This window comes from Callithrix jacchus, chromosome 22 (assembly GCF_049354715.1).
Source record: "Callithrix jacchus isolate 240 chromosome 22, calJac240_pri, whole genome shotgun sequence".
In the NCBI taxonomy this organism is placed as follows: domain Eukaryota; kingdom Metazoa; phylum Chordata; class Mammalia; order Primates; family Cebidae; genus Callithrix; species Callithrix jacchus.
Genome location: NC_133523.1, coordinates 41,095,356 through 41,121,574, shown reverse-complemented (window position 1 = coordinate 41,121,574; position 26,219 = coordinate 41,095,356). Strand labels below are relative to the sequence as shown.

Here is a 26,219-nt window from a genome sequence, read left to right as displayed (position 1 = left end):
TCTACAACTGGAGGGAGAAAAGGTCTGGGCTCTGAGTGGGTATACTGCCTTCATTTCCTTGACCCAAGAGTCTAGTGCACTGGAGGCCAAGAAAAGAGGCCCTTTGTGCCTGTGTGTACTGGCAGAACTACTTACTGCCAGCTCTTCATGTAACTTCTGACGTTCAGCAAATTAATTTACTTATCTTGGGCCTGTGGCTGACAACTGGGAAGGAAGCTCCCAGTGGCCCTGTCTGTAACAGGTACTAGCCGCCTAGCCACAGGTGACAGCCAGAAGCAGGCACATGGCCCCAGCCATGCCAATCAAATTCTCTCTCCTAGGAATTGAAAATGTGAAAGCTGGAATGCAGAGATGCAGATACACATTAATGACAATGTTCTAAATGGAAAGTCCACAAACTCCTAATGCCCCTGGGACTCCCCAGGGACCCTGGTGTTTATTACTCCTCTCAAATAACAATAGTTATTCCGGGCTTCTTGCACTCCTCTTAGTATCACTTTTGATTCAAACTAACTCATAACAATTAAAAACAAAACAGCAGTGGCTCCTGCCTATAATCCCAGCACTTTGGAAGGCTACAAGGTCAGCAGTTCAAGACCAGACTGGCCAACATGGTGAAACCCCAACTCTACTAAAAACAAAACAAAAAAAACATAAATTAGCTAGGCATGGTGGCTCGTGCCTGTAATCCCAGCTACTTGGGAGGCTGAGGTAGGAGAATTGCTTGAGGCCTGGGCTACAGAAAGAGACTCCATCTCAAAAAAACTAAACAAAACTTAACAAAGCTGCCTAATCTGTAGCAGCAGATGCAAATGGTGGTAGGTACCTGCCTTACCCACTCCACTGGCATTAGGTTTATAAAGAGAAAATACACCTGACAATGCCTTCAGGGAATCAGGGGTCTTTCAGGTGAGGTACCCCAAAGTGTCTGCCAGGGAGTAGCATCCACTATCAGCTGGAATGAATACCCCAAAAACAGGTAACTTACACACTTCCACTCCTATACTTTCTCAGCTCAAGAATGCCTGAGCCACTCCCATCCACCGTCTGCTTCCTTCACATACAATTCTGGGCTTAAGGATTTCAATCTAGGTAACACTAGTAACAAGGCAGGACTCACTGGCTCACAGCAGTAATCCCAGCACTTTGGAAGACGAACGTGGGCAGATCAACTGAGGTCAGCAGTTTGAGACCAGCCTGGCCAACATGGCAAAACGCCATCTCCACTAAAAATATAAAAATTAGTGAGGCGTGATGGTGTGTGTGCCTGTAATCCCAGCTATTCAGGAGGCTAAGGCAGGAGAATTGCTTGAACCCAGAAGGTGGAGGCTGCAGTGAGCCAAGATTATTCTGCTGCACTCCAGCCTGGGTGACAGAGCAAGACCCATCTCAAAAAACAATAAAAGACTAATAACAAGCCCTCTTACAGCATTAACTGACCTCCTGTCCTCAAATGGGAATCAGTTTCCTGAGGCAGGAAAAGGCATAGCACCGAACAGACTAGAGTTTCAGTAAATACTCATGAGCTGATAGAATCCGACCTGCTTTTCATTTGCCAAAAAACCTATGAGTAAATTTAAAAGATGAATTCTCCCACAGCCCATCAACCATCAAATTACGGGGTTGTGAGGAGTCATTTAGAACAGTAGGAAACTGCAATAACCTCGTTACACCAGGAGACTGGTAAAATAGATTATGACTAGGCAAGAAGAGAAAAATGACAAGGACATTTAAAATCACGCATTCCAAAGTAGATGGAAAGATGAAAAAAGCAAAAGATAAAACCACGTACATACATATACGTATACAGGCCAGGCGCAGTGGCTCATGCCTGTAACCCCACAACTTTGGGAGGCCGATATAGGCAGATTATTTGAGATCAGGAGTTGGAGACCAGCCTGGACAACATAGCAAAACCCCCTCTCTACCAAAAATATAAAATTTAGCTGGTTGTGGTGGCACCAGCCTATAATCCCAGCTACTAGGGAGGCTGAGGCCAGAGGATCACTTGAACCTGGGAGGCAGAATAGACTGTACCACTGTGCTTCCAGCCTTGGCGATAAAGCAAGACTCTGTCTTAAAAAATAAATAAATAAACGGCGTAGTACTTACCTATACTCTATGTGCATCCTCCCATACAATTTATTATTTATTTATTTATTTATTTATTTAATTTTGAGGCGGGGTTTCGCTCGTTACCCAGGCTGGAGTGCAATGGCGCGATCTCGGCTCACCGCAACCTCCGCCTCCTGGGTTCAGGCAATTCTCCTGCCTCAGCCTCCTGAGTAGCTGGGATTACAGGCACGCGCCACCGTGCCCAGCTAATTTTTTGTGATTTTTAGTAGAGATGGGGTTTCACCATGTTGACCAGGATGGTCTCGATCTGTTGACCTCGTGATCCACCCGCCTCGGCCTCCCAAAGTGCTGGGATTACAGGCTTGAGCCACCGCACCCGGCCTACACTTTATTTATTTTTGAGACAAAGTCTCGCTCTATTGCCAGGCTGGAGTGCAATGGCACAATTTTGGCTCACTGCAACCTCCACCTCCTGGGTTCAAGCAATTCCCTGGCCTCAGCCTCCCAAGTAGCTGGGATTACAGGTGCGCACCACCATGCCTGGCTAGTTTTGTGTTTTTAGTAGAGATGGGGTTTCACCATGTTGGCCAGGCTGGTCTCCAACTCCTGACAAGTGATCCGCTCGCCACAGCCTCCCAAAGTGCTAGGATTTCAAGCATGAGCCACCGAGCCCAGCCTCCCGTATTCTTTAAATAATCTCTGGATTACTTACAATAGCTAATGTAATTGCTACGTAAACAGTTGTTGTATTGTTTAGGGAATGAGGGAAAAAAAGGTCTGTACTGTTTGGTACTGACAGACACAATGTTTCTTCTAAAATATTTTATTATTAATATAACTTTAATTTTCTTCCTTTTTTTTTTTGGATGTACTCCAAGCACGCCAAATACTTTTGATCCACAGTTGGCTGAATTCATGAATGTGAAACCCATTAATAAAGAAAGGTAACCATATATATTGTATGTAATATATAATAGTTTGTGCCCCATTTTGTTACATATGTGCTTGGAGAAACATTGAAAAGAATGTTAGTCATTATTTGATAAGAGGATTAACATTTTGTTAACTTGTTCTATATTTTCCACATTTGGACTTACTTCACTTAAAAAAATTTTGAAAAGTGGCAGGAGCAGTGCAGGAGAGGGGTTGGAGAAAATAAAAATTTTTTAAAATACATATATTTTTTGAGACAGTGTGTTGCTCTGTCACCCAGGATGTAGTATAGTGGCACAATGTCAGCTCACTGCTGCCTCCACTTCCCAGGCTCAAACAATCCTCCTGCCTCAGCTTCCCAAGTAGCTGGTAACATAGGCACACCCCACCATGCCCAGCTAATTTTTTGGATTTTTGGTAGAGATGGGGTTTCACCATGTTGCCCAGGCTGGTGTCGAACTCCTGGGCTCAAGTGGCCTGCCCACCTTTGCTTTCCAAAGTGCTAGGATTACAGGCATGAGCCACTGCACCCAGACTTATTTTATTTCTTAAACCAGGCTGAACATTTGTAACAGGTAACGAAATTCTGCATATAAAGATGAATATAATCTCCAGGTCCTACCCAATCAAAATTTCTGGGGTAGGGGAGGTGAGGGTGGGGGTAGAGGGACCAGGAATCTTTAAAAAGCTTTTAAAAAGTATTCTAACAAATGACAACCACAATCAAAACACATTTTTCACACTCAACAGAGTGGAAAAAAAAAAGCCTGAAGTTGCCAAATGTTACTGGTACATACTGTTGGTTCGGGAATATAAATTGATAAAACGGCATGAGAGCAACTTAACAGAGTCTGGTAAAGCTGAAAATGCCCTCATCTTAATTTTACTCCCAGGTACATATTCAAGAGAAATTAGCACAATTGCCCAAGGAGATAATCTATACACACAAAAACAAAATGCTTCTGTAGCACATCATTTGTAACAGCAAAAACCTGCATACTCAAATGCTTATAAATAGAAAAATTGATACATAAATAGTAATGTATTTATGCAATAAATACTCTAGCAAAAACCAAAAACAAAACAAAAACCAAAAAGAAATGCCCTGCAGGGCTATCCAAGAGAACGAGCAGTGACGATGGAACAGACTGTAATCTATGCTATGCAATACAGATGCCAATAGCCACATGTGATTACTGGCCACATAAAATGTGACCAGTGAGACTGAAAAACTAAATCTTTTACTTTAATTAATTTAAATAGCCACGTGTGGCTAGTGGCTACCATAATGGACAGCAAACCCCTAAAACAACATATAAACAGATGGCCTCACAAATGCGTTGCTGCTCTTTAAAAGCAGGTGGCACCATGCCTACAATATAAAACCAATTTTTAAGCTTAAAAGCATGCAAAGCAATTCTATATATTATGTGGAAATACATACATAAGTAGTAAAAAGAAATTCATGGGAATGAGAAACACAACTGAGGAGGGTGGTGACTTCTGTTGGAGGGAGAGCCAGAGGATCTCACCACACCAGTAACATTTGATGCTTCAAACTGAGTGGTAGGTCCATCTGATGGAGAGCTAAATTATTCCTGATTTATGCCTAAAATATTGTATAATAAGTTATATGTCACTGTTTAGATTTATAAACACATGATAAAACAAGAAGCCAAGTGGGACTGTATCTGCCCCTTCCAGGTGTCTTTTTTAGTCCACACAAATGTACTAGCAGCTCTGGGGTTACTTACCTGGTGAGGGTACAAGGAGGAGAAACAGGCAGAAGACAGAGATGCAGCACACAGATTGGTATGAAAGTACTACAAATGTTTGTGTTTTTAAGGTGGATAGTATTTGTTTTGTTCTGTTATCTTCATTGATGCTACATATCTCCTTTAGTGCATTAAATATCACAATACAAAAATAGATAATATAGGCTAGGTGTGGTGGCTTATAATCTCAGCACTTTGGAAGACACCAAGGCTTGAGGCCTTGAGTTCGAGACCAGCCTCATCAAAATAATTAGAGAACCCATCTCGAAAAAAAAAAAAAAAATTAGCAGAGCATGGTGGCACACACCTGTAGTCCCTGCTAACTTGGAGAGAAGGATCCTTTTAGCCCAGAAGTTCAAGGCTGCATTGAGCTGTGTTCACGCCACTGCACTCCAGCCTGGGCTACAAGAGTCACACCCTATATCAAAAATAAATAATATATAAAATTAGATATATATATAGATAGATAAGCTAATACTACCATCCCCACCCTAACTAATTCTCCTACCTGGAAAACCTGCTATCAGCATTCCACCAAACTCTGCAAATTTACACCCCTCACTGTCCTATTTCCACTCCTTTGAACCAAGTATTTCTGATATTAATAATTAGCAGGATTTTGAACCTCTCTGGCCTGAGGGTTCCAGCCCAGGCAACTGACTTGGTTCTAAATATTTCTAGGCAAGTCTATTGTCTTCTTTGGTATTCTGTCTCTCAGCTTAGCTCTAATGACCTAAACCATGAGAACTGATATACTAGCAAGTTAATTCGTTTCATTGGTAATGAAGGTAACTTCAATAATCCTTTTTTAAAATGAAAATAATCAGCTGGGCGCGGTGGTTCAAGCCTGTAATTCCAGCACTTTGGGAGGCCGAGGCGGGTGGATCACAAGGTCAAGAGATCGAGACCATCCTGGTCAACATGGTGAAACCCCGTCTCTACTAAAAATACAAAAAATTAGCTGGGCATGGTGGTGTGTGCCTGTAGTCCCAGCTACTCTGGAGGCTGAGGCAGGAGAATTGCCTGAACCCAGGAGGTGGAGGTTGCGGTGAGCCGAGATCGCGCCATTGCACTCCAGCCTGGGTAACAAGAGCGAAACTCTGTCTCAAAAAAAAAAAAAAAATCAGGTAGGGCGTGGTGGCTCATACCTATAATCCCAGCACTTTGGAAGGCCAAGGTGGGCAGATCACTTGAGGCCAGGAGTTGGAGATCAGCCTGGCCAGTATGGTGAAACCCTGTCTCTACAAAAATACAAAAATTAGCCAAGCAGGTGGTGCACAACTGTAGTCCCAGCTATTCTGGAGGCTGAGGCAGGAGAATTGCTTGAACCCAGGAGGTGGAGGCTGGACTGAACTGAAACTGTGCCACTGCACTCCAGCCTAGGTGACAGAGCGAGACTTTGTCTCAGAATAATAATTTTTTTAAATTAAAAATTAGCCAGTTGTAGTGGATGCCATTAGCTCCAGCTATATGGGAGGCTGCAGTGAGCAGTGTCTGAGCCACTGCACTTCAGCCTGGGTGACAGAGTAGTGAGACTTGCTTCAAAGACAAAAAAAGGAAGAAAATCATCTCCTCCAGGGTTGGATTACGCTGCAGTTAAGAGCCACCACAATATAGGGAACCAATATTCCCTAGATATGACTATGCTAGACACTGGACTAGGAATCTAGCAGTGAACAAGACGGCCTTCCCCTATGGAGCTTAAAATCGAAGGGAAGGGACAGAGACAAGCAATCTCAAGGGCCATCAGCGATGGAAACCAAGGTACCACATGAAAAAAAAAGAACCCAACTGTTTCTTTAATGATGGGTGTGAGAGAGGATGAGAAGGTTGTCAACAAGTTGCTCAGAAAGAGGGAATCAAAAGAATGAATCACTCCTCCACTGTGGAATTTCTCAACTAGTTCATGAAAAAAGTATTAATAGTATTCCAAATTAGTCACCTATTTCAGGAGCAGAGGTAAAATTAAATCTGTATTTCTAGCAGCAGGAACAAACCCTACTTTGTGTTTAATTTTTAAAGAGCTATTAGAGAGTAACCACCATCAGGAATCTCATCATCTCTGGCAGCACCTAACACAAACAACTCACAATAAAGAAACATGAACATGGGAGCATGACAGCAACCTCTTACCCCAAAGTAAGATCATTTTCTAGAATGATCCCAATGTTCATGTATTTTATCCCACCATCCTCATAATATGTCACACGACCCTAGAAACTCCAGGGGGACTCCTCATTGTAAATCATAGCATGAGCCTGTGCCCTTACCCACTGTCTATACTCTCGCCCCCTTCTGCAGCTGTGTGACCTTGGTCGGGTCACTTAATTTCTCATGGCTTCTTCATCAGCTGTAGGTAGAGACAACAGGATGTGGATGTGATTCCTTGCACTCAACACAGTGTCTTGCATACAGTAGGCATTCTGCAACTCACAGAAAGAGCTGACTGTGCCAGTGGGGGCAGCTAGAGCAACTCTGCCCCTATGCCTGTCTGTCAGTTTATCCTACTTCCTTGGACAGAACACTGCTCTGGGCTCTGGCGCCTGGCAAACTTGTCCCTCACATGCCAACACAAACAACTCTTCCTCTGGGAAACCTTTTTGGGCACTTCCTTGCCACCACCTCATTGCTCTCTCCTCTGTCTCTTGCACATCAGTGTCCATGTGAGCCTTGTCCCCAAGACCTGATTGTGATGAAATCCATTTGACAGCTTCTCCTGGGCACCAAAGGAAGCAAACAAACTACTGAGCACCTATTTCTGGGCTAGGCATTTTCCTAAGGCCTTAGTTATCAAAATGGCACAGGTGCTAGAAAGGCCCACTATCTTCCTAGAGGGTGTGAAAACCACAGGCTGTTTTTCCTCTTTGTTTTTTAACGCTACTAATTTAGGAGCACCAAGTGTACCGTGAAGCAAAAGTGGCTTTACAACCTTTGGTTAAACTAAACCTAAGGAAAAGGGGGAGGGAAAGGGAACCCTAACCAGAAAACCTTTCACAGGAAACAGGAAGTGGCTGCTTCCCCACCCCCACCTTGCACTTTCTGAGCACAACTCAACTAGTTATTCTGTACAGTTAGGCAAAAGGGCAGCATCTGAATCAAGAAATCTTTGGTGTTGGAAGAGAACCTCGAAATCACAGGGCCATCTGTGCCAAAACGGAGGAGGCATGTTATCACAAGATGGCAAAGCCACGGCCAAAACCCAGTGCAGCCCAGTCTGTCTACAAGGCCCTTGGTGAGGCCGCACAAAGGCAAGGTTTGGAATCCCGGGGATTGTCAGCGGGAATGCACTGAATGCCTCCTAACCTTAAGGGCTCAGGGTTGGAATCCAAGCGTGAATTGTTCAAGTGTAACAGCTGACTAACAATGTCAGCTGGGGAATATTTTGATACCTTCCAACTCAGCTCCATGTAGGAAGAGGCTGCACAAAAACCCCTGTGCCTGCAGGGCCCTACAGAATGGTAGGCAAAGGCCTGGGCTGCCTACATTCTCCTCATAGTGAGATAAAGTGGCTCCCGAAAGAAGTTTCCAGATCCACCCCAGTGGGCACCATCAGAACTGACTCCAGGGAAACTTCCAGCTGTGAATGGCTAACAAAGCTGGGTACTCTCTCCATTTGAATGTGAAAGACCCGCCTCAATCAGAGAAGGCCCTTAAGCCATAAAACCCTTCACACCAAGGCCAAGTGTCACACTTGTAAGAGGGTGTGATTTATAAACTGACAGCACCCACAAAGCAGCTTTTGTATTCCTCCGTTAGTTAACAATTTATCTCCCCCCACCAAACTCACGGAGCTATTCAGATAAATCTTGACTGGGCCTCAAAAAGAAAGAAAGGCAGAAAGAAAAGGACCCAAGTTTTGGCCAAAACACCAAGGTTCACTCTGGATAATTATGGTTCTGTGAATAGACACTAGAATTAGCGCTTAATTCCTCTGTATCACACTTACAGCACCAAACTACTCCAACACAAACACAAAAAGCAAGAGAAAGAAAATCTCCAACGCCGCCTTGCTGGCGAGTCTGAGAGTTCCACTTCTGTGGTTTTTTGCAGTCTCTTTTGTGGTTTCTGCACTCTTTGGAATCCCCCCGTTAGCGTAATTTAACTCAACATTCTGCCCAGCTGTTTTTCTTTCTCAACATTTAAATATACAAAGCAAAGAGTAAATATGGGCTTGGTCATGTCTTTCCTCTCAGTTCAATGAAACCAACTCTGGCCCCTTCTTGTTTTCCCCATCGCGTGGTTCCCATCTCAGATTCCAGCACTAGCTACAGGAACTATCATTTTCTGATCCCTTCTCCACTCCTTTCTATAAATGTAGTTATTACACCTGATCCAAATAGAGGCTGAACCCTTAACATAAACTACATTAACAAATATGAATCTGATAACACCTGTCAACATTGAAGGTTTTTCTTATTAATGGCTGTTTGGCAAAAGAAAAAAAAAAAGGCAGAGAAAACTTTTTTTTTCCTTTGAGACAGTCTTGCTGTGTCACCAAACGCCAGGCTGGAGTGCAGTGGCACGATCTTGGCTCACTGAAACCTCCGCCTCCCGGGTTCAAGGTATTCTCCTGCCTCAGCCTCCCGAGTAGCTGGGACTACAGATGCGCACCACCACGTCCAGCTAATTTTGGTATTTTTTTTTTAGTAGAGATGGGGTTTCACCATGTTGGCCAGGATGGTCTCGATCTCTTGACCTTGTGATCCGCCTGCCTTGGCCTCCCAAAGTGCTGGGATTACAGGTGTGAGCCACCACACCCGGCCAAAACTTTTTTTTTTAAAGCAGCAACACACCAGCCCTGGCAAGGATAGCAAGACCCCGTGTCTACAAAAAAAAATTTTTTTAATTTGCCTGGCATGATGATGAGCACCTGTAGGCCCAGCTACTCCGAGACCGAGCTGGGAGCTAAGAGGATTGCTTGAGCGAGAGAGGTGGAGGCTGCAGTTGGGCATGGTCACACCACTGCACCCCAGCCTGGGCGACAGAGCAAGAGCCTATCTCAAAAACAAAAAAAGCGGCAGCAGCAAAACAAAAACATTTCAACTTTAAACTGGCTCCTGCCTGCTTACAGACCTTACTAAATTGTCTGTCAATGTGGGGGAAAATAATTGTACACAAATAATGGCTTCTGCTCAAAAAATGGTTTTTCTGATACTACTCCACACACCAGAGGTCAAAATTGGTGGCCCCCCAGACTATGGAAGTCCCACAGACCTGTTCTGTTTAGTCCTGATAGTGTCAAACAGAACACATTCAAATAGGTTTGAGCAAGTTAACAGTACTAAGAAGTTTGGAGGCCGGGCGCAGTGGCTCAAGCCTGTAATCCCAGCACTTTGGGAGGCCAAGGCGGGTGGATCACAAGGTCAAGAGATCGAGACCATCCTGGTCAACATGGTGAAACCCCGTCTCTACTAAAAAAAAAACAAAAAATTAGCTGGGCATGGTGGCGTGGGCCTATAATCCCAGCTACTCAGGAGGCTGAGGCAGGAGAATTGCCTGAACCCAGGAGGCGGAGGTTGCGGTGAGCCGAGATTGCACCACTGCACTCCAGCCTGGGTAACAAGAGCAAAACTCCCATCTCAAAAAAAAAAAAAAAAAAAAAAAAGAAGAAGTTTGGAGTGGGGCACAGTGGCACACGCCTGTCATCCCAGCACTTTGGGAGGCCAAGACAGGTGGATCATCTGAGGTCAGGAGTTCAAGACCAGCCTGGACAACATGGCAAAACCCCGCCTGTACTAAAAATACAAAAAAATTAGCTGGGTGTGGTGGTGGTTGCCTATAATCCCAGCTACTCAGGAGGCTGAGGCAGGAGAATTGCTTGAACCCAGGAGGTGGAGGCTATAGTAAGTTGAGATTGCACCATTGCTCTCCAGCCTGGGCGGCAAGAGTGAAATTCCGTCTCAAAAAAAAAAAATGTTTGAGAAACAGCCTACAAAAGTTCCCTTTTCTAATTGTCTTGAAAAATCTCATCTGGAATCACTGGGCCACATTCCCTCACAGCAACAGCTGGCTGACACTAAGCTGTGGCAGCTTCCCTTTAGATGAGACAAGCACTGGCCCCACCCCTTCAAGAAGTACTTGCTTTTCTCCCTTTTAGTCGTCATTGCCTGTCCCCTCCAAGGTCCCAGGGTTTCTGACCTCTGCCCCCAGATTTCACATACCTTTTTCACCATCGTTGTCTCAGAAGAATCAAGTTTTGCTCTCTTGGTATCAGGCCCATCTTCTACTCCTTGGCTAACTTTGGCAACTTTGGTTTTCTCCCTAGAGGGTGACAAGGGGAGGGAATGTTTTACCCTAGGAATCATGTCACTGGAATTGAAAAAACCCTCTCCAGGTCACAGAACAGGATGGTGGTTAAGCACAAAAGGCTTTGGAGTCAGATCTCAGTTCATCCTAGCTCTGCCATTGATAACCTGATGAATCACACTGTTGGGAACTCAGGAAATGCCCATGGGAAAAACAGAGCAGCTTAAGTTGCTCAGCACACGCCACCGCACACAGCGGCTCTCAATAAACCAAACTGATTACTTTGTAAACACTCTACTTAAATCATGAAATAAACAGCCAAACTTGGCCCAGTGTGGTGGCTCATGCCTGCAATCCCAGCGCTTTGGGAGGTCAAGGCAGGTAGATTGCCTGACGTCAGAAGTTCAAGACCAGCCTGACCAACACGGTGAAACCCCATCTCTACTAAAAATACAAAAAATTACCCAGGCGTGGTGGCACACACCTGTAATCCCAGATACTCAGGAGACTAAGGCAGGAGGTGGAGGCTGCAGTGAGCTGAGATCACACCACTACATTCCAGCCTGGGCAACTGTATGAAACACTGTCTCAGGGGGAAAAAAGGCCAAACTTAGTTCTGCCCCTCTGCTGTGGGCAGCTTATGTTAAAATAATCTGGATTGCTTTCTACCACTGTAACTTCTTTATATGCCCAAAGAAGCCCATCTCTACCAAAAATACAGAAATGAGCTGGGCGTAATGGCGGGTGCCTGTAGTCCCAGCTACTCAGGAGGCTGAGGCAGGAGAATCACTTGAATCTGGGAAGAGATAGAGGTTGCAGTGAGCCAAGATCATGCCACTGCATTCCAGCCTGAGTGACAAAACTCCATCTCAAAAAAAGTACTACTCCCAAAGAACTAGATTATCCTAAAGCCATAAAACACTAGAGTTAGGAGATGTCTGGAACATGACTATCCGTTCACCATCTTGATTTTACAGGCAAGAAACTTAGAGACCAGAGAAATTTCAGTGACTTGCCTGAGAGGCTGAACAAAAGAGTAGTTCTCAGTCTCCCGGTAGGAAGCTTCTACCTCACAGGGCCTCTCTTTCCCTCTCGATTAGTAAGTTGGAGGTTTTTGGAGGGAGTGGTCAGAAACTGCAGCCAAAATATCTAACTCATATAGTTTTACGGTACTGTATTATCTGCCATCTTTCACCCAGAGACTACAAGGTCAAAACACTGCAGGTCCTGTCATGTGAGAACTACCAAGTTCTGCAGCCTCAATGTTCAAAATGAGAGGATGAAGTCTCTCTGTTCTACCAGAAGAGTCTTTCTGCATGTTGGAAACCTTTTTCAAGGTAGACTTTGGCTGAATGTGCCTCTAGAGACACCCAACTACTTTGTACTCATTTTACTGTATCTCAACTTGAAAGCACATAAGCCCAAGCTGGGGAACAAATGTTTACAATCAGAGCAAGACTTCCCTATGTAGAAAATGTTGGCCAGGCGCAGTGGCTCACGCCTGTAATCCCAGCATTTTGGGAGGCCAAGGCGGGTCAATCACGAGGTCAAGAGATCGAGACCATCCTGGTCAACATGGTGTAACCCCTGTCTCTACTAAAAATACAAAAAATTAGCTGGGCACGGTGGCGCATGCCTGTAATCCCAGCTACTCAGGAGACTGAGGCAGGAGAATTGCCTGAACCCAGGAGGCGGAGGTTGCAGTGAGCGGAGATCGCACCATTGCACTCCAGCCTGGGTAACAAGAGCGAAACTCCATCTCAAAAAAAAAAAAAAAAAGAAAAAAAGAAAATGTGACTTTACCACCTGAAGCGCAGACTGATCAAAAAATACCCACATTATGTACTTTCATTGCCGTAAAACTTTGCTGGCTTTAGATTTAGGCCATCATTTTGGAGAGCAGAGCCATACCTTCTAAAATTCTGAACCCACAATCTATTGTATTCGATAAGTTGCTAATGACTTGGTTTCAGAATGGTCTAAGTATTATAATCAAATTCTTTCCTTAGATGTTTTTTTTTTTTTTTTGAGAGAGAGTCTCACTCTGTTGCCTGGCAGGTGTGCAGTGGAGTGATCTCAGCTCACTGCAACCTCCACCTCCCAAGTTCAAGTGATTCTCCTGCCTCAGTCTCCTGAGCAGCTGGGACTACAGGCGTGCACCATGCCCAGCTAAATTTTTGTATTTTTAGTAGAAGACAGCATTTCACCACGTTGGCCAGGATGGTCTTGATTTCTTGACCTCGTGATCTGCCCGCCTCGGCCCCCCCAAAGTGCTGGGATCGCAGGCATGAGCTACCACGCCCAGCCCAATGGTTTTCTTTTCTTTTCTTTTTGAGACGGAGTCTCCCTCTGTTGCCCAGGCTGGAGTGCAGTGGCGCAATCTCTGCTCACTGCAACCTCCACCTCCCAGGTTCAATCGAGTCTCCCTGCCTCAGCCTCCCAAGTAGCTGAGATTATAGGCTCCCGCCACCACACCCAGATAATTTTTTGTATTTTTAGTAGAGACAGGGTTTCATCATGATGGCCAGGCTGGTCTGGAACTCCTAACCTTGGGTGATCCACCTGCCTCAGCCTCCCAAAGTGCATAATTTTAAAAAAAAGTATAAAAAAGAAAAAATGTTACATTCTCCCCTCCTCTCCCAACACTTACTCCACAAACTCATGCTCTCCTAGATTGGCAAATGTGTATCCATGGTAGCCAAAAACATCTCCTGTAAAGAACTTGATGCTATTTTTGTGACAGATCTGGTCAACTTTAACTATGACATCCCTGGAACAGCAAGTCAGACACACCTGCAGAAAAGAAAGAAATTGGCTGGGTGTGAGTTTTGCAAACTGTGAATCACCACCCTGATGTCTAAATAAATCTTAATGAACAGTCACTCTGGGCATGTTTCAAACTGGTACAACAGGTTCTTTGGGTCCTATGGTTAGAAGACAAAAGAAAAGTTGCAGGTTTCAGTGTGTAGAAAATATAACTTATGAGATCGTCATGTTCTGCAGCCAAAATAAAATATGTTTAGCTAAAAAGAGCCATTCAATTAATGTTTTCTGTAATCCATGAACATATATATATCTCATAATTTTCACAAAAAGAAAATAACTTAGCAAGTTGTTTCTAAACTGTTAAATCTATTAAAATCCAAATAAGCTACAGTGAGAAGCAAAACCAGTTTTTTAAATTGACTCAAAGGTCATGTTTAAATACAAGGGCTTTTTTCCCCTCCTTTTGATTGATATGTTAAGATAAAGAAGATAAACAAATCCTGTTGAGATCATTTTTCCACAGATTGCAGTGTGAAACTTTATCTGAATTTAAGGACAAAAGAAAAGGTTATAGACCAAATGACCTTCCATTCAGACTTAGACAATGAACTGGTGATTCACTCAGTGGAATTATCAGTGTTGCTCTGCGTTTTATTCAGTAAGGTTTATTCCAGTAAGTTGAGGTATTGGAAATGGCTAAGTTATCCTGCACAAAATATCATCTTTTCAGGAGAAGCTTTGTGATCATGGTCAAAAGACAACTTCCAAATTGCACATGCTTTCTCCCGAGCAAAAGGACACTTTCACTTGACAGACCCTCTTTGCTGTTGTCTAGCAGGCTGAATACCAAAATAACACTCACAGAGACATGTGTTCCTTTGGTGTTTCAAAGGATGCAACCACCCAAGGAAAAATTCCATCTAAAAGGTAAGAAATCCACAGGTGAACATGCAATCAATTGATCCAATGGAATCCTGCAGTCTAAAGTGACTGTAAAACCTGCAAGGACCAGCCAAACACGGTGCACAAAGCAGTCAACATGGTCCCACACACACGTATTACACAATTAACTGGCCTCACACTTCGGTTTTAACAAACCCTCTTTCTAATTCTACAAGTTCAAGGGACACCTGGAATAAAATAAATGTGGTTAGTACAGATAAGAAAATGAAGACTTATGCTGATGGCATGGCTCAGGAAAAAAAAAAAAAGAGTAAGAAAATGAAGACTTGGCTGGGCATGGTGGGTCACATCTGTAATCCCAGCACTTTGGGAGGCTGAGGCGGGCAGATCACCTGAGGACAGGAGCTTGAGACCAGCCTGGCCAACATGGTGAAACCCCATCTCTTTCTTTTTTTTTTGAGACGGAGTTTTGCTCTTGTCACCCAGGCTGGAGTGCAATGGCGTGACCTCCGCTCACCGCAACCTCCGCCTCCTGGGTTCCGGCAAGTGTCCTGCCTCAGCCTCCTGAGTAGCTGGGATTACAGGCATGTGCCACCATGCCCAGCTAATTTTTTGTATTTTTAGTAGAGAAGGGGTTTCACCATGTTGACCAGGATGGTCTTGATCTCTTGACCTCGTGATCCACCCGCCTTGGCCTCCCAAAGTGCCGGGATTATAGGCGTGAGCCACCACGCCCAGCCCAAAACCCCATCTCTTAAAAAAAAAGAAAAGAAAAGAAAAAAAAAGACTTATGTCCAAATGCAAAGTGTCCCAATATCTGAAGTTAAAAAACAGAAGAGACAGCCAGGCACGGTGGCTCACGCCTGTAATCTCAGCACTTTGGGAGGCTGAGGCGGGCAGATCACGAGGTCAAGAGATTTAGACCATCCTGGCCAACATGGTGAAATCCCATCTCTAATAAAAATACAAAAAATAGCCGGGCATGGTGGCATGTGCCTGTGGCCTCAGCCTCTCGGGAGGCTGAGACGGAAGAATTGCTTGAATCCGGGAGGTGGGGGTTGCAGTGAGCCGAGATTGCGCCACTGCACTCCAGCCTGGCGATAGAGCAAGACTCTGTCTAAAAAAAAAAAAAAAAACCAGAAAGGACTAGGAAAAAGAAAACAGGACAAATTCACAGATGATCCATCCTTCCAAGCCCATATTCGAACAGCTGCACAGACGAAATAGAAAAGTGTAAAAAACGGGCTGGGCATGGTGGTTCACGCTTGTAATCCCTAAACTTTGGGAGGCCAAGGCGGGTGGATTGCCTGAGGTCAGGAGTTCAAGACCAGCCTGACCAACATGGTGAAAACCCCACCTCTCCTAAAAATACAAAAATTAGCCGGGCGTGGTGGTGCGTGCCTATAATCCCAGCTACTCGGGAGGCTGAGGCAAGAGAATCGCTTGAACCCAGGAGGTGGAGGTTGCAGTGAACTGAGATCGTGCCATTGCACTCCAGCCTGGGCGATAAGAGCAAAACGCCTTCTCAAAAAAAAAAAAAAACTGTAAAAAACAAACCACCCAATCCAAATTCTAACCTCTAACATAATGTAATGGGGCCTTTCATTTAAAAAACTAGCAACTCATCTGTGACTATTTCACAGTTACCAAGATATGTTAAGCTTTTCCAGAATACAGGGAACTATGTCTGAAAGGTCACAGACACTGACAAAGAATTTATCCTTTCACCTCCGCATAGATTTGGCAGTGAAACCAAATGAGGTTGGATATGTCTCATTTGGCTTATGACTACACTGATTTTTCTCTAGTTATCCATGGCAACATGGTCAACATGACTGTGAGAAACAGACAGACAGACATAGACCAAGATCAGGTATCTTTTTCTTAACACAAAACACAAGCTGTAGTTTGATATTTCTAACCAAAAAAAAGCCTCTGCCACAGAAATCAATCACCAACTTGTTAAATTTTCAGAAGAAAACATTTGCAATAACATGGATTAAAGTTATGTGCAAAGATTCTGGAAGAAGATAAAACACCAAATATGAAACCTGGTCTAGGGGAACATATGCCCAGAGAAGAAGCCAGCAGACAGCAAGTCACCAACAGTTACGGCAGATCCAACAGACTGGACCTCTCTAGCAACATATTCATACAATATACTAAGCCGAAACAAGAGAACAGCTTACAAATTTTCTTTGGAAAAAGCTCAGAATTTGGTATTTGAATGCGCTCAGACTGCTTTAAGATTTAAAGCATATATACAACTCTAAGAAACCATATATACGACTCAGAAGCATCCCACAGCCCGTCTTCCCTGGACACCATGAACCACACCGTCTAAACTTTCTTCACTCCCGCCAGCACCAGCCGTCCCCCGAACTATGAGATGCTGAAGGAGGAACATGAGGTGGCTGCGCTGGGGGCGCCCCACAACCATGCGCCCCCGACATCCACCGTGATCCACATCCAAAGCGAGACCTCCATGCCCGACCACGTCGTCTGGTCCCTGTTCAACACCCTCTTCATGAACTCCTGCTGCCTGGGCTTCATAGCGTTCGCCTACTCCGTGAAGTCTAGGGACAGGAAGATGGTTGGCGACCTGACCGGGGCCCAGGCCTACGCCTCCACCGCCAAGTGCCTGAACATCTGGGCCCTGATTTTGGGTATCATCACGACTATTCCGCTGATCATCATCCCAATACTGATTCTGCAAGCCTATCAGTAGATCAGAGGAATCATCCCGGCCAGGGGCTCTGCCTGTGACCTGTCTCCCACGTACGCCAGCTTCGATTCCTCGCCCTGCCCCCAGCCGATCCTGTATCAGCCTTTTACCCTCACACACTTTTCCACAGTTGTGTTCAATAAAGTGCACATATTCCTGGTAAAGAAAAAAAAAAGCATATATACAACTAGTACCTTAATTTGTTTAATTCCTATAGCAGATCTTATACTAAGAAACTTACAGCATCAAATTGAGTGAAAAATGACTCTGGTTTCTTCTCTATATCCTCAGTGTCTACCTTCACATCCACCATGGGGTTAAGATTCTGAGCTCGCTCCAAAGACGCTTCAGCCCTATTTCGGCCAACAGACCCAGTACGAATCAAGAACTGAGCTCCGGGATCTTCTGGAGATACCTAGAAATAATAGATGTATTTTTTTAATTCTTGAATTTTTAGGGAAAATAAATCTCAAAGACAATCTTTAAATTTTAACAGACAGCTAAAATACCTACCACCTAAATTGTATTATTGTTCCTGTAGCAATTTGCCTCATGTGGGCTTCCTTCTAAGGCATTAAAATGACTTTAAACTTTTTTTAACTGGTCATTGATGGTTAAAGAGCACCCCCTTGTGTTTATAAAGAAAATTCACTCTCAACAGAAAAATGCATGCTTTCTTCTTCCATACAAATTTATAACTGCCAACAAATGACTGATTGCCAGTGTTAAGAATTTACTAAATTACATAACATGTGCCCAGCTATAAGCATTCAGGGAAATACACAAGTAGTTTAAAGGATTAAGTCTCTGTCTTTCAGTGGTTTAAAAGTAGACCACACTGGCACAGTAGCTCACATCTGTAATCTCTGTCTTCCAGTAGTTTAAAAGTAGACCTTCCAGAAGTTGCGGGGGGAAGGGAACAAAAAAATAAAAAATAAATAAATTCTTTTTTAAAAAGTAGAGCTTCCTGGCACAGTAGCTGGGATTAGTCTCTAATCCCAGCAATATGGGACGCCAAAGCAGGAGGATCACTGCTTGAGGCCAGAAGCTCAAGACTAGCCTGAGCAATATACTGAGGCTCTCTCTCAAAAAAACAACAGGAAATTGCAACCTCATGAGAAAACTAAAAAAAATATATATATATATATATATATCTCATCAGTGCAAAAATCAGACACAATTAAGAATGCTTGAAATAAACTTTTTTTTTTTTTTTCCTGAGAGAGTCTCCCTCTGTTGCCCAGGCTAAAGTGCAGTGGTACAATCTCGGCTCACTGCAACTTCTGCCTCCCAGATTCAAGCAATTCTCTGCCTCAGCCTCCCAAGTAGCTGGGATTACTGGTGCCCACCACCATGCCTGGCTCATTTTTGTATTTTTAGTAGAGACGGGGTTTCACCATCTTGGCCAGACTGGTATTGAACTCCTGGTCTCGTGATCCACCTACCTTGGCCTCCCAAAGTGCTAGGATTACAAGTGTGTGAAATGAACTTTTTGTTAATGCAGACAGACTATGGCCAGGCATGGTGGCTCACACCTGTAGTCCCAGCACTTTGGGAGGCCAAGGCGGGCAGATCACCTGAGGTCAGGACTTCAAGACCAGTCTGACCAACATGGAGAAACCCCTGTCTCTACTAAATACACAAAATTAGCCAGGCTTGGTGGTTCATCCCTGTAATCCCAGCTACTCGGGAGGCTAAGACAGAAGAATCACTTCAACCCAGGAAGCAAAGGGTGCGATGAGCCAAGATTGTGCCATTGCACTCCGGCCTGGGCAACAAGAGTGAAACTCTGTCTCAAAAAAAAAAAAAAACATATAAACAGACTATGTCACCCAGGCTAGAGTGCAGTGTTTATTCACAGGCACGATCATTGCACATTGCAATCTCAAACTCCTGGGCTCATCTTCCCAATTAGCTGGGCTACGGGTGTGAGCCTCTACATCCAGTTTCTGAATGAACTCTTAAATTCAATTAAAACTCAGAGAGAGCCAGGCGCGGTGTCTCACGCCTGTAATCCCAGTACTTTGGGAGGCCAGGGTGGGTGGATCATGAGGTGAAGAGATTGAGACCATCCTGGTCAACATGGTGAAACCCGTCTCTACTAAAAATACAAAAAATTAGCTGGGCATGGTGGCACATGCCTGTAATCCCAGCTATTCCGGAGGCTGAGGCAGGAGAATTGCCTGAACCCAGGAGACAGAGGTTGTGGTGAGCCGAGATCGCTCCATTGCACTCCAGCCTGGGTAACAAGAGTGAAACTCCGTCTCAAAAAAAAAAAAAAAAACTCAAAGAGAGGAGGCCAGGCACGCAGGCTCAAGCCTGTAATCCCAACACTTTGGGGCGCTGAGGCAGGTGGATCACAAGGTGAGGAGATTGAGACCATCCTGGCCAACATGGTGAGACCCCATCTCTACTAAAAGTACAAAAATTACATGGGCATGGTAGCACATGCCTGTAATCCCAGCTACTCAGGAGGCTGAGGCAGGAGAATTACTTGACCCAGAAAGCAAAGGCTGCCGTGAGCCAAGATCACACCACTGCACTCCAGCTTGGGTGACAGAGCAAGACTCTGTCTCAAAACAAAACAAAACGCAGAGAGGAGGAGAGATGAGTGGGGACTGGACAGAGAAATTTTTTTACCCCTAAGGTTGAACATCAGCAGAGCAGAGCCTCAAAGATAGGATAATATAATCCCCTAACAGCCACCAGTAGGATTACAGATTCCATACTGCTCTCAAAACAGTCCTTCACACATCAAACATCTAATTGAACCATTCCAGCCTGGACCAAGTGAGACTCCATCTCAAAATACAAAGCAAACAACAACAACAAAAAGAATACATACAGTTGAGCCCAGAAAGTTCAAGACCAGCCTGAGCAACACCATGAAACCCAGTCTATACAAAAAATTCGCCAGGTGCAGTGGCTAATTTTTGTTAATGCAGACAGACTATGTAGTCCCAGCTACCGGGAGGCCTAAGTGGGAGAATACCCCGAGCCCAGGAAGTTGAGGCTACAGTGAGCCACGATCATGCCCATTGTATTCCAGCAAGGATGACAGTGGAATATCTCAAAAAGAAAGACAAAGACATAAAGACAAGAAAGGCAGAAGAAAGAAAAGAAAGAAAGAAAGAGAGAGAGAGAGAGAGAAAGAAAGAAAGAAAGAAAGAAAGAAAGAAAGAAAGAAAGAAAGAAAGAAGGAAAGAAAGAAAGAAAGACATACAATTATCACTTCATCAATGTGAATTTTTTTTTTTTCGAGACAGTCTTGCTCTTGCTCTGTCACCAGGCTGGAGTGCAGTGGACAATCTCAGCTCACTGCAACCCCCACCTCCTGGTTTCAAGCAATTTTCCTGCCTTAGCCTCCTGTGCCTCAGCCTACTGAGTAGCTGGGATTACAGGCACACACCACCACACCCAACTAATTTTTGTATTTTTAGTAGATACAGGGTTTCACCATGTTGGTCTCGATCTACTGACCTCATGATCTGCCCGCCTCGGCCTCCCAAAGTGCTAGGATTATAGGCCACCGCGCCCCGTCTCAATGTGAATTATTATTACTATCAGTCCACAGATCACCCCTTCTCCTATGCTCTCCTCCCTCGCTACACATTCTAGTCTCAATTTGGGCCCTCTTAGTTATGGCTGCCCCCAAGATTCCATCTCAGAACCACTCATCTTTTCACTCTGTATAGCTTCATAAACCTTCTCAGTGCTTGTTTCAGTTTCTACCAAAATCTGCTCTTATTTTTCAAATCACCCTTTCTGGTGCAGATTTCTTCCTGATCCACCTGAGTCTTCTCTACTGCATGCCCACCCACCATTTCCTCTCAGATATTCATAGGCCCTACATGTCTGCCTTTTGTGTGCTATCTCTGGAGTCCACCAGTCACCCATCCAGTCACTCAAGCCAGAAGCCCGGTCTTCATATCCTTGCTCTTTCCATAAGAGTAGTCCATAGTGAGGTGGCTGAGAACATAGGAGTCAGATGCCTGGGTCCTGGCAGTAACATTAACTACTGGGGCCTTGGATGGGCCAGTACTTTTATTCCTTTTACTCAGTTTTCCTATCTGTAAAGCAGGGATGATAATGGGTCCTTGATATCAGATACGTTGTGAGGACTCAATGAGATAATACAATTGCAGCTTTGAGAACAGTGCCTAGCCCCTTCAGTGTCAGCTGCTCTGGTTATTCCTGGCTTTCCTTACGTTCCCATACACAAACCTCCCAATTCCACCATCTAAATCACCTCTCACCTTAACTATTAAAAACTGCCTTCTACTAAGTGGTCTTCTGCCCTGAATTTTGTGCTAACCATAGTTAATATAGTAATTACTGATCTACACATAAATAAATCCCAAAGCTGACCTTGTCGCCCTTCCTGTCATTTGAAAAGATGGGAATTCTGACAATCTGCACCACCCTAAGGATTAAGTAAAAGCTTATAGCGGGGCTTCTCAGGAGCCCCCCCCCCGCCTTGGACCTCACCTGCAACCTGACCCTACCCACCACTTTGGGTCTCACACTACACCGAACTGCTTGTTATCTTCCACTTCAACCACACTGCTTGGTGCCTGTGTGACACTGCTATGTTCCCTGCCTAAAACACAGGCCCACCGGACGCGGTGGCTCATGCCTATAATCCCAGCACTTTGAGAGGCCAAGGCGGGTGGATCACGAGGTCAAGAGATCGAGACCATCCTGGTCAACATGGTGAAACCCCATCTCTACTAAAAATGCAAAAATTAGCTGAGCGTGGTGGCATGCACCTGTAGTCCCAGCTATTCGGGAGGCTGAGGCAGGAGAATTACTTGAACCCAGGAGGCGGAGATTGCGGTGAGCCGAGATGGCGCCATTGCACTCCAGCCTGGGTAACAAGAGCGAAACTCCGTCTCAAAAAAAAAAAACACCACAAGCCCTTAATTTGAAAAACCCTCTTTGTTCTTTAAGACTTAGCTCAGATCAGGACTCCAGGAAATCTTTCACGTCTCGCTACCACAACCTGAGTCAGGTAGCCTACACTGGTTTCCGGGAGAAAAAAAAAAAAAAACGGTGGCGAGGAAGGAAGGAAAAAATAAATAAATTAAAAACACAAAACTTGAGAGCACTCAGTAGGGACTCTCAGACGCTTGTTGAATGTACACTAATATGCTCTAAGATGGATGCAGTAGCTCACACCTGTGATGTCAAATTCACACTGTTCTTTGATTGGCCTCCAGTGTTGGATTCTTACAACCAGATGAAGTAGTAATGTAATCCCAGCTACTAGGCAGGCTGAGGCAGGATGATTGCTTGAACCCGGGAGGCAGAGGTTATAGAGAGCTGAGACTGTGTCACTGCACTCCAGTCTAGGTGACAGAGTAGGACTCCATCTCAAAATAACATAAATGAAATAAATAAAATGTCACTGAGGCATGGGAATGTAGAGAGAGAAGCACTTATTTTCACCTTGAAGAGAAGCGTGGTCAGAGAAAGCTACATTGGAGTTGAGCACTACCATTATAATACTAATGAAACAGCATTATCATCAGCCGGGCACAGTGCCTCACACCAATAAACCTGGCACTTCGGGAGGCCGAGGTGGGCGGATCACTTGAGGTCAGGAGTTCAAGACCAGCCCGGCCAATATGATGAAACCCCATCTCTATTAGAAATACAAAAATTAGCCATGTGTGATGGTACATGCCTGTAATCCCAGTTACTTGGGAGACTGAGGCAGAAGAATCACTTTAACCCTAGAAGCAGGGGTTTCAGTAAGCTGAGATCATGCCATTGCACTCCAGCCTAGGTGTCACAGCAAGACTGTCTCAAAAAAAACAATAAACAAACAGCATTATGTCAGATCATTATTCCTAATTACTGGATACTTGTTAGGTTCAAGCACTATGTGAAGGAGTCTGCACACATTCTTTCTGATCCAGTGTTTTCCAAAATGATGTCAGTAGAGCATCTAAATCGTAATCTCCTGCAACACCTTTTTTTTTTAAGATGGAGTTTCGCTCTTGCTACCCCAGCTAGAGTGCAATGGCGCGATCTCGGCTCACCGCAACCTCCGCCTCCTGGGTTCAGGCAATTCTCCTGCCTCAGCTTCCTGAGTAGCTGGGATTACAGGCACGCGCCACCAGGCCCATCTAATTTTTTATATCTTTAGTAGAGACGGGGTTTCACCATGTTGACCAGGATGGTCTCAATCTCTTGACCTCGTGATCCACCCACCTCGGCCTCCCAAAGTGCTGGGATTACAGGCTTGAGCTCCCGCGCCCGGCACCTTTTTTTTTTTTTGAGGGGTGGAGTCTCACTCTGTTGCCGAGGCTGGAGTGCAGTGGTGCTATCTCAAATCACTGCAATCTCTGCTTTCCAGGTTCAAGCGATTCTCGTGCCTCAGCCTCCTGAGTAGCTGGGATTACAGGCACACACCAACATGCCTGCCTAATTGTTGTATATTTTAGTAGAGACAGGGTTTCTGCATGTTGGCCAAGCTAGTCTCAAACTCCTGACCTCAGATGATCTATCTGCCTCAGCCTCCCCAAAGTGCTAGAATTATAGGCGTGAGCCACTATGCCCGGCCCTAAAACATCTTTTTTTTTTTTTTTTTGAGACGGAGTTTCGCTCTTGTTACCCAGGCTGGAGTGCAATGGCGCGATCTCGGCTCACCGCAACCTCTGCCTCCTGGGTTCAGGCAATTCTCCTGCCTCAGCCTCCTGAGTAGCTGGGATTACAGGCATGCGCCACCACACCCAGCTAATTTTTTGTATTTTTAGTAGAGACGGAATTTCACCATGTTGACCAGGATGGTCTTGATCTCTTGACCTCGTGATCCACCCGCCTCGGCCTCCCAAAGTGCTGGGATTACAGGCATGAGCCACCGCGCCCGGCCAACATCTTTTAAATGTACATACACCTGAGCTCATCTCAGACCTAAATGAGAATCACTGTGGGTAAAAGCTATGGCATCATAAAGCCTCCAGGCCACTCTGGATTTTCAGTTAGTCAGGTCATTTTTAGGCACAAATTGGAAAAACACTTCTCGACTCCTCAGTGACGGGCCTCCATTTTGGATTCTTATAACCAGATGAAGTAGTAATGTAATCTCAGCTACTAGGGAGGCTGAGGCAGGAGGATCGCTTGAACCTGGGAGGCAGAGGCTGCAGTGAGCTGAGATTGCATTACTGCACTCCAGCCTGGGCAACAGAGTAAGACTCTGTCTCGAAATAGAAAAATAAAATAAATAAAATGGAAGAGGACACTATTTGAGACAGAGAAATCAAGCACCACCAAGGGAGACATTATTAACTTGGTTTTACAGACAGGCAAGCTCAAGGTGATGTGAGTTTCTACTGTTCCTCCAGCTAGATGTGGTGGAGCTGGAATTTAAACCCAGCATCAGTACCTGCAATCTCCAGAGGCAATGTTCGTTATCGTTAGCCCTCCTTTCACAGCCCTTAAGGCACAAGTAGGAACTCACAAAATCTGCAAGTCTTCATACTGGAAAGGGAAGCCAGAGAAGGGGAGTAATGAGGTGACAACAGCACACCTGTTCGTGATCCAGCATGGTCAGTCCTTTCACTCCTGCCAAGATGAGATTCTTGGCAATTTCAGCCCCGAGTCCTTTCATGCCAACAAGAAGCACCCGGGAGGCCCGCAGCCTGTAAGACAAACATTGTTAGCCTGATGATACCCAACAGTGAGCTTGCCGAATTACAGAAGAACAAAATGATACAGGAATCATTTTGGTTTGCACTAACTGCAGTGAGGCATTACACCTTGAATCTAGGAAAGAGACAAGCTGCAATCCATACTGCACAGAACAATTCATTCAACAAATATTAACTGAGCACCTACTATGCTGGGCATCCTTCTATATGGTGTGGAAATAAGGCAGTGAATCAGACACAGTCCCTGCCCTCATGAAGGAGGAGACAGATAAAAGATATATAATATGCGAAAAAGTGATGAAAACCAAGTATGACAAGGATCAAGGATGATGGAGGACACTATTTGAAACAGATAAATCATACAAGCCTTTCTGAAGAGGTGCCATATACACAAAAATCAAAATGAAATAAAGGACAAACATTTGGAAGCAAAACGTTCCAGATAGAGAAAACAGCAAATATAAAAGCCCTAGCCGGGCACGGTGGCTCAAGCCTATAATCCCAGCACTTTGGGAGGCCAAGGTGGGTGGATCACGAGGTCAAGAGATTGAGACCATCCTGGTAAACATGGTGAAACCCCGTCTCTACTAAAAATACAAAAAGTTAGCTGGGCATGGTGGCATGGGCCTGTAATCCCAGCTACTCAGGAGGCTGAGACTAGAGAATTGCCTGAACCCAGGAGGTGGAGGTTGCGGTGAGCCGAGATCGCGCCATTGTATTCCAGCCTGGGTAACAAGAGCAAAACTTTGTCTCAAAAAAAAAGCCCTAAAGTAGGAGTGCTTGGCACATTATAGGGACAGTAATGACAGAGAAGCTGAAAAGCTGTAACCAGGGGACACATCATGAAGGCTCTTACATGCAATGGAAGGACTCTGGATTTTCTTTTAAGCATAATGGAAAGCCATGGAAGTGGGAACATGTCACAGTTAAGGTAAGGGAGGATGACGGTAGCTCATACTAGCATGACAGCTGAAGAGGTGCTGAGAAGAGGCACTAGTTAAGTATAAACACACAAGCAAAATAAATGCTGGCACAAAAAAAGGATGTACACAAGAATTTATCTTTTTTTTTTTTCCTGAGACAGAGCCTTGCTCTGTCGCCCAGGCTGGAGTGCAGTGGCAGGATCTCAGCTCACTGCAA

General features: G+C 44.8%; 1 protein-coding gene and 1 pseudogene across 6 annotated transcripts in view; one reads left to right on the top strand and one right to left on the bottom strand.

Annotated features, from left to right (window-relative positions):
* Positions 1-26,219, bottom strand: part of SAE1 (SUMO1 activating enzyme subunit 1) — an 83,107-nt gene that overhangs the window by 47,614 nt on the left and 9,274 nt on the right. For all 6 annotated transcript variants that reach the window (XR_013531015.1, XR_013531016.1, XM_002762266.5 and 3 more), the window contains exons 2-5: positions 24,959-25,070; positions 17,666-17,839; positions 13,681-13,823; positions 10,946-11,045 (exon numbers count right to left, since the gene is read on the bottom strand). Coding sequence is in view for 4 of the 6 variants with exons in the window: in XM_002762266.5 (XP_002762312.1) it covers positions 10,946-11,045; positions 13,681-13,823; positions 17,666-17,839; positions 24,959-25,070 (529 nt within the window). In the remaining 2 variants the exon portion in view is untranslated. The remainder of the gene's footprint in view (positions 1-10,945; positions 11,046-13,680; positions 13,824-17,665; positions 17,840-24,958; positions 25,071-26,219) is intronic.
* LOC108589577 (interferon-induced transmembrane protein 3 pseudogene) lies at positions 17,026-17,442 on the top strand (annotated as a pseudogene).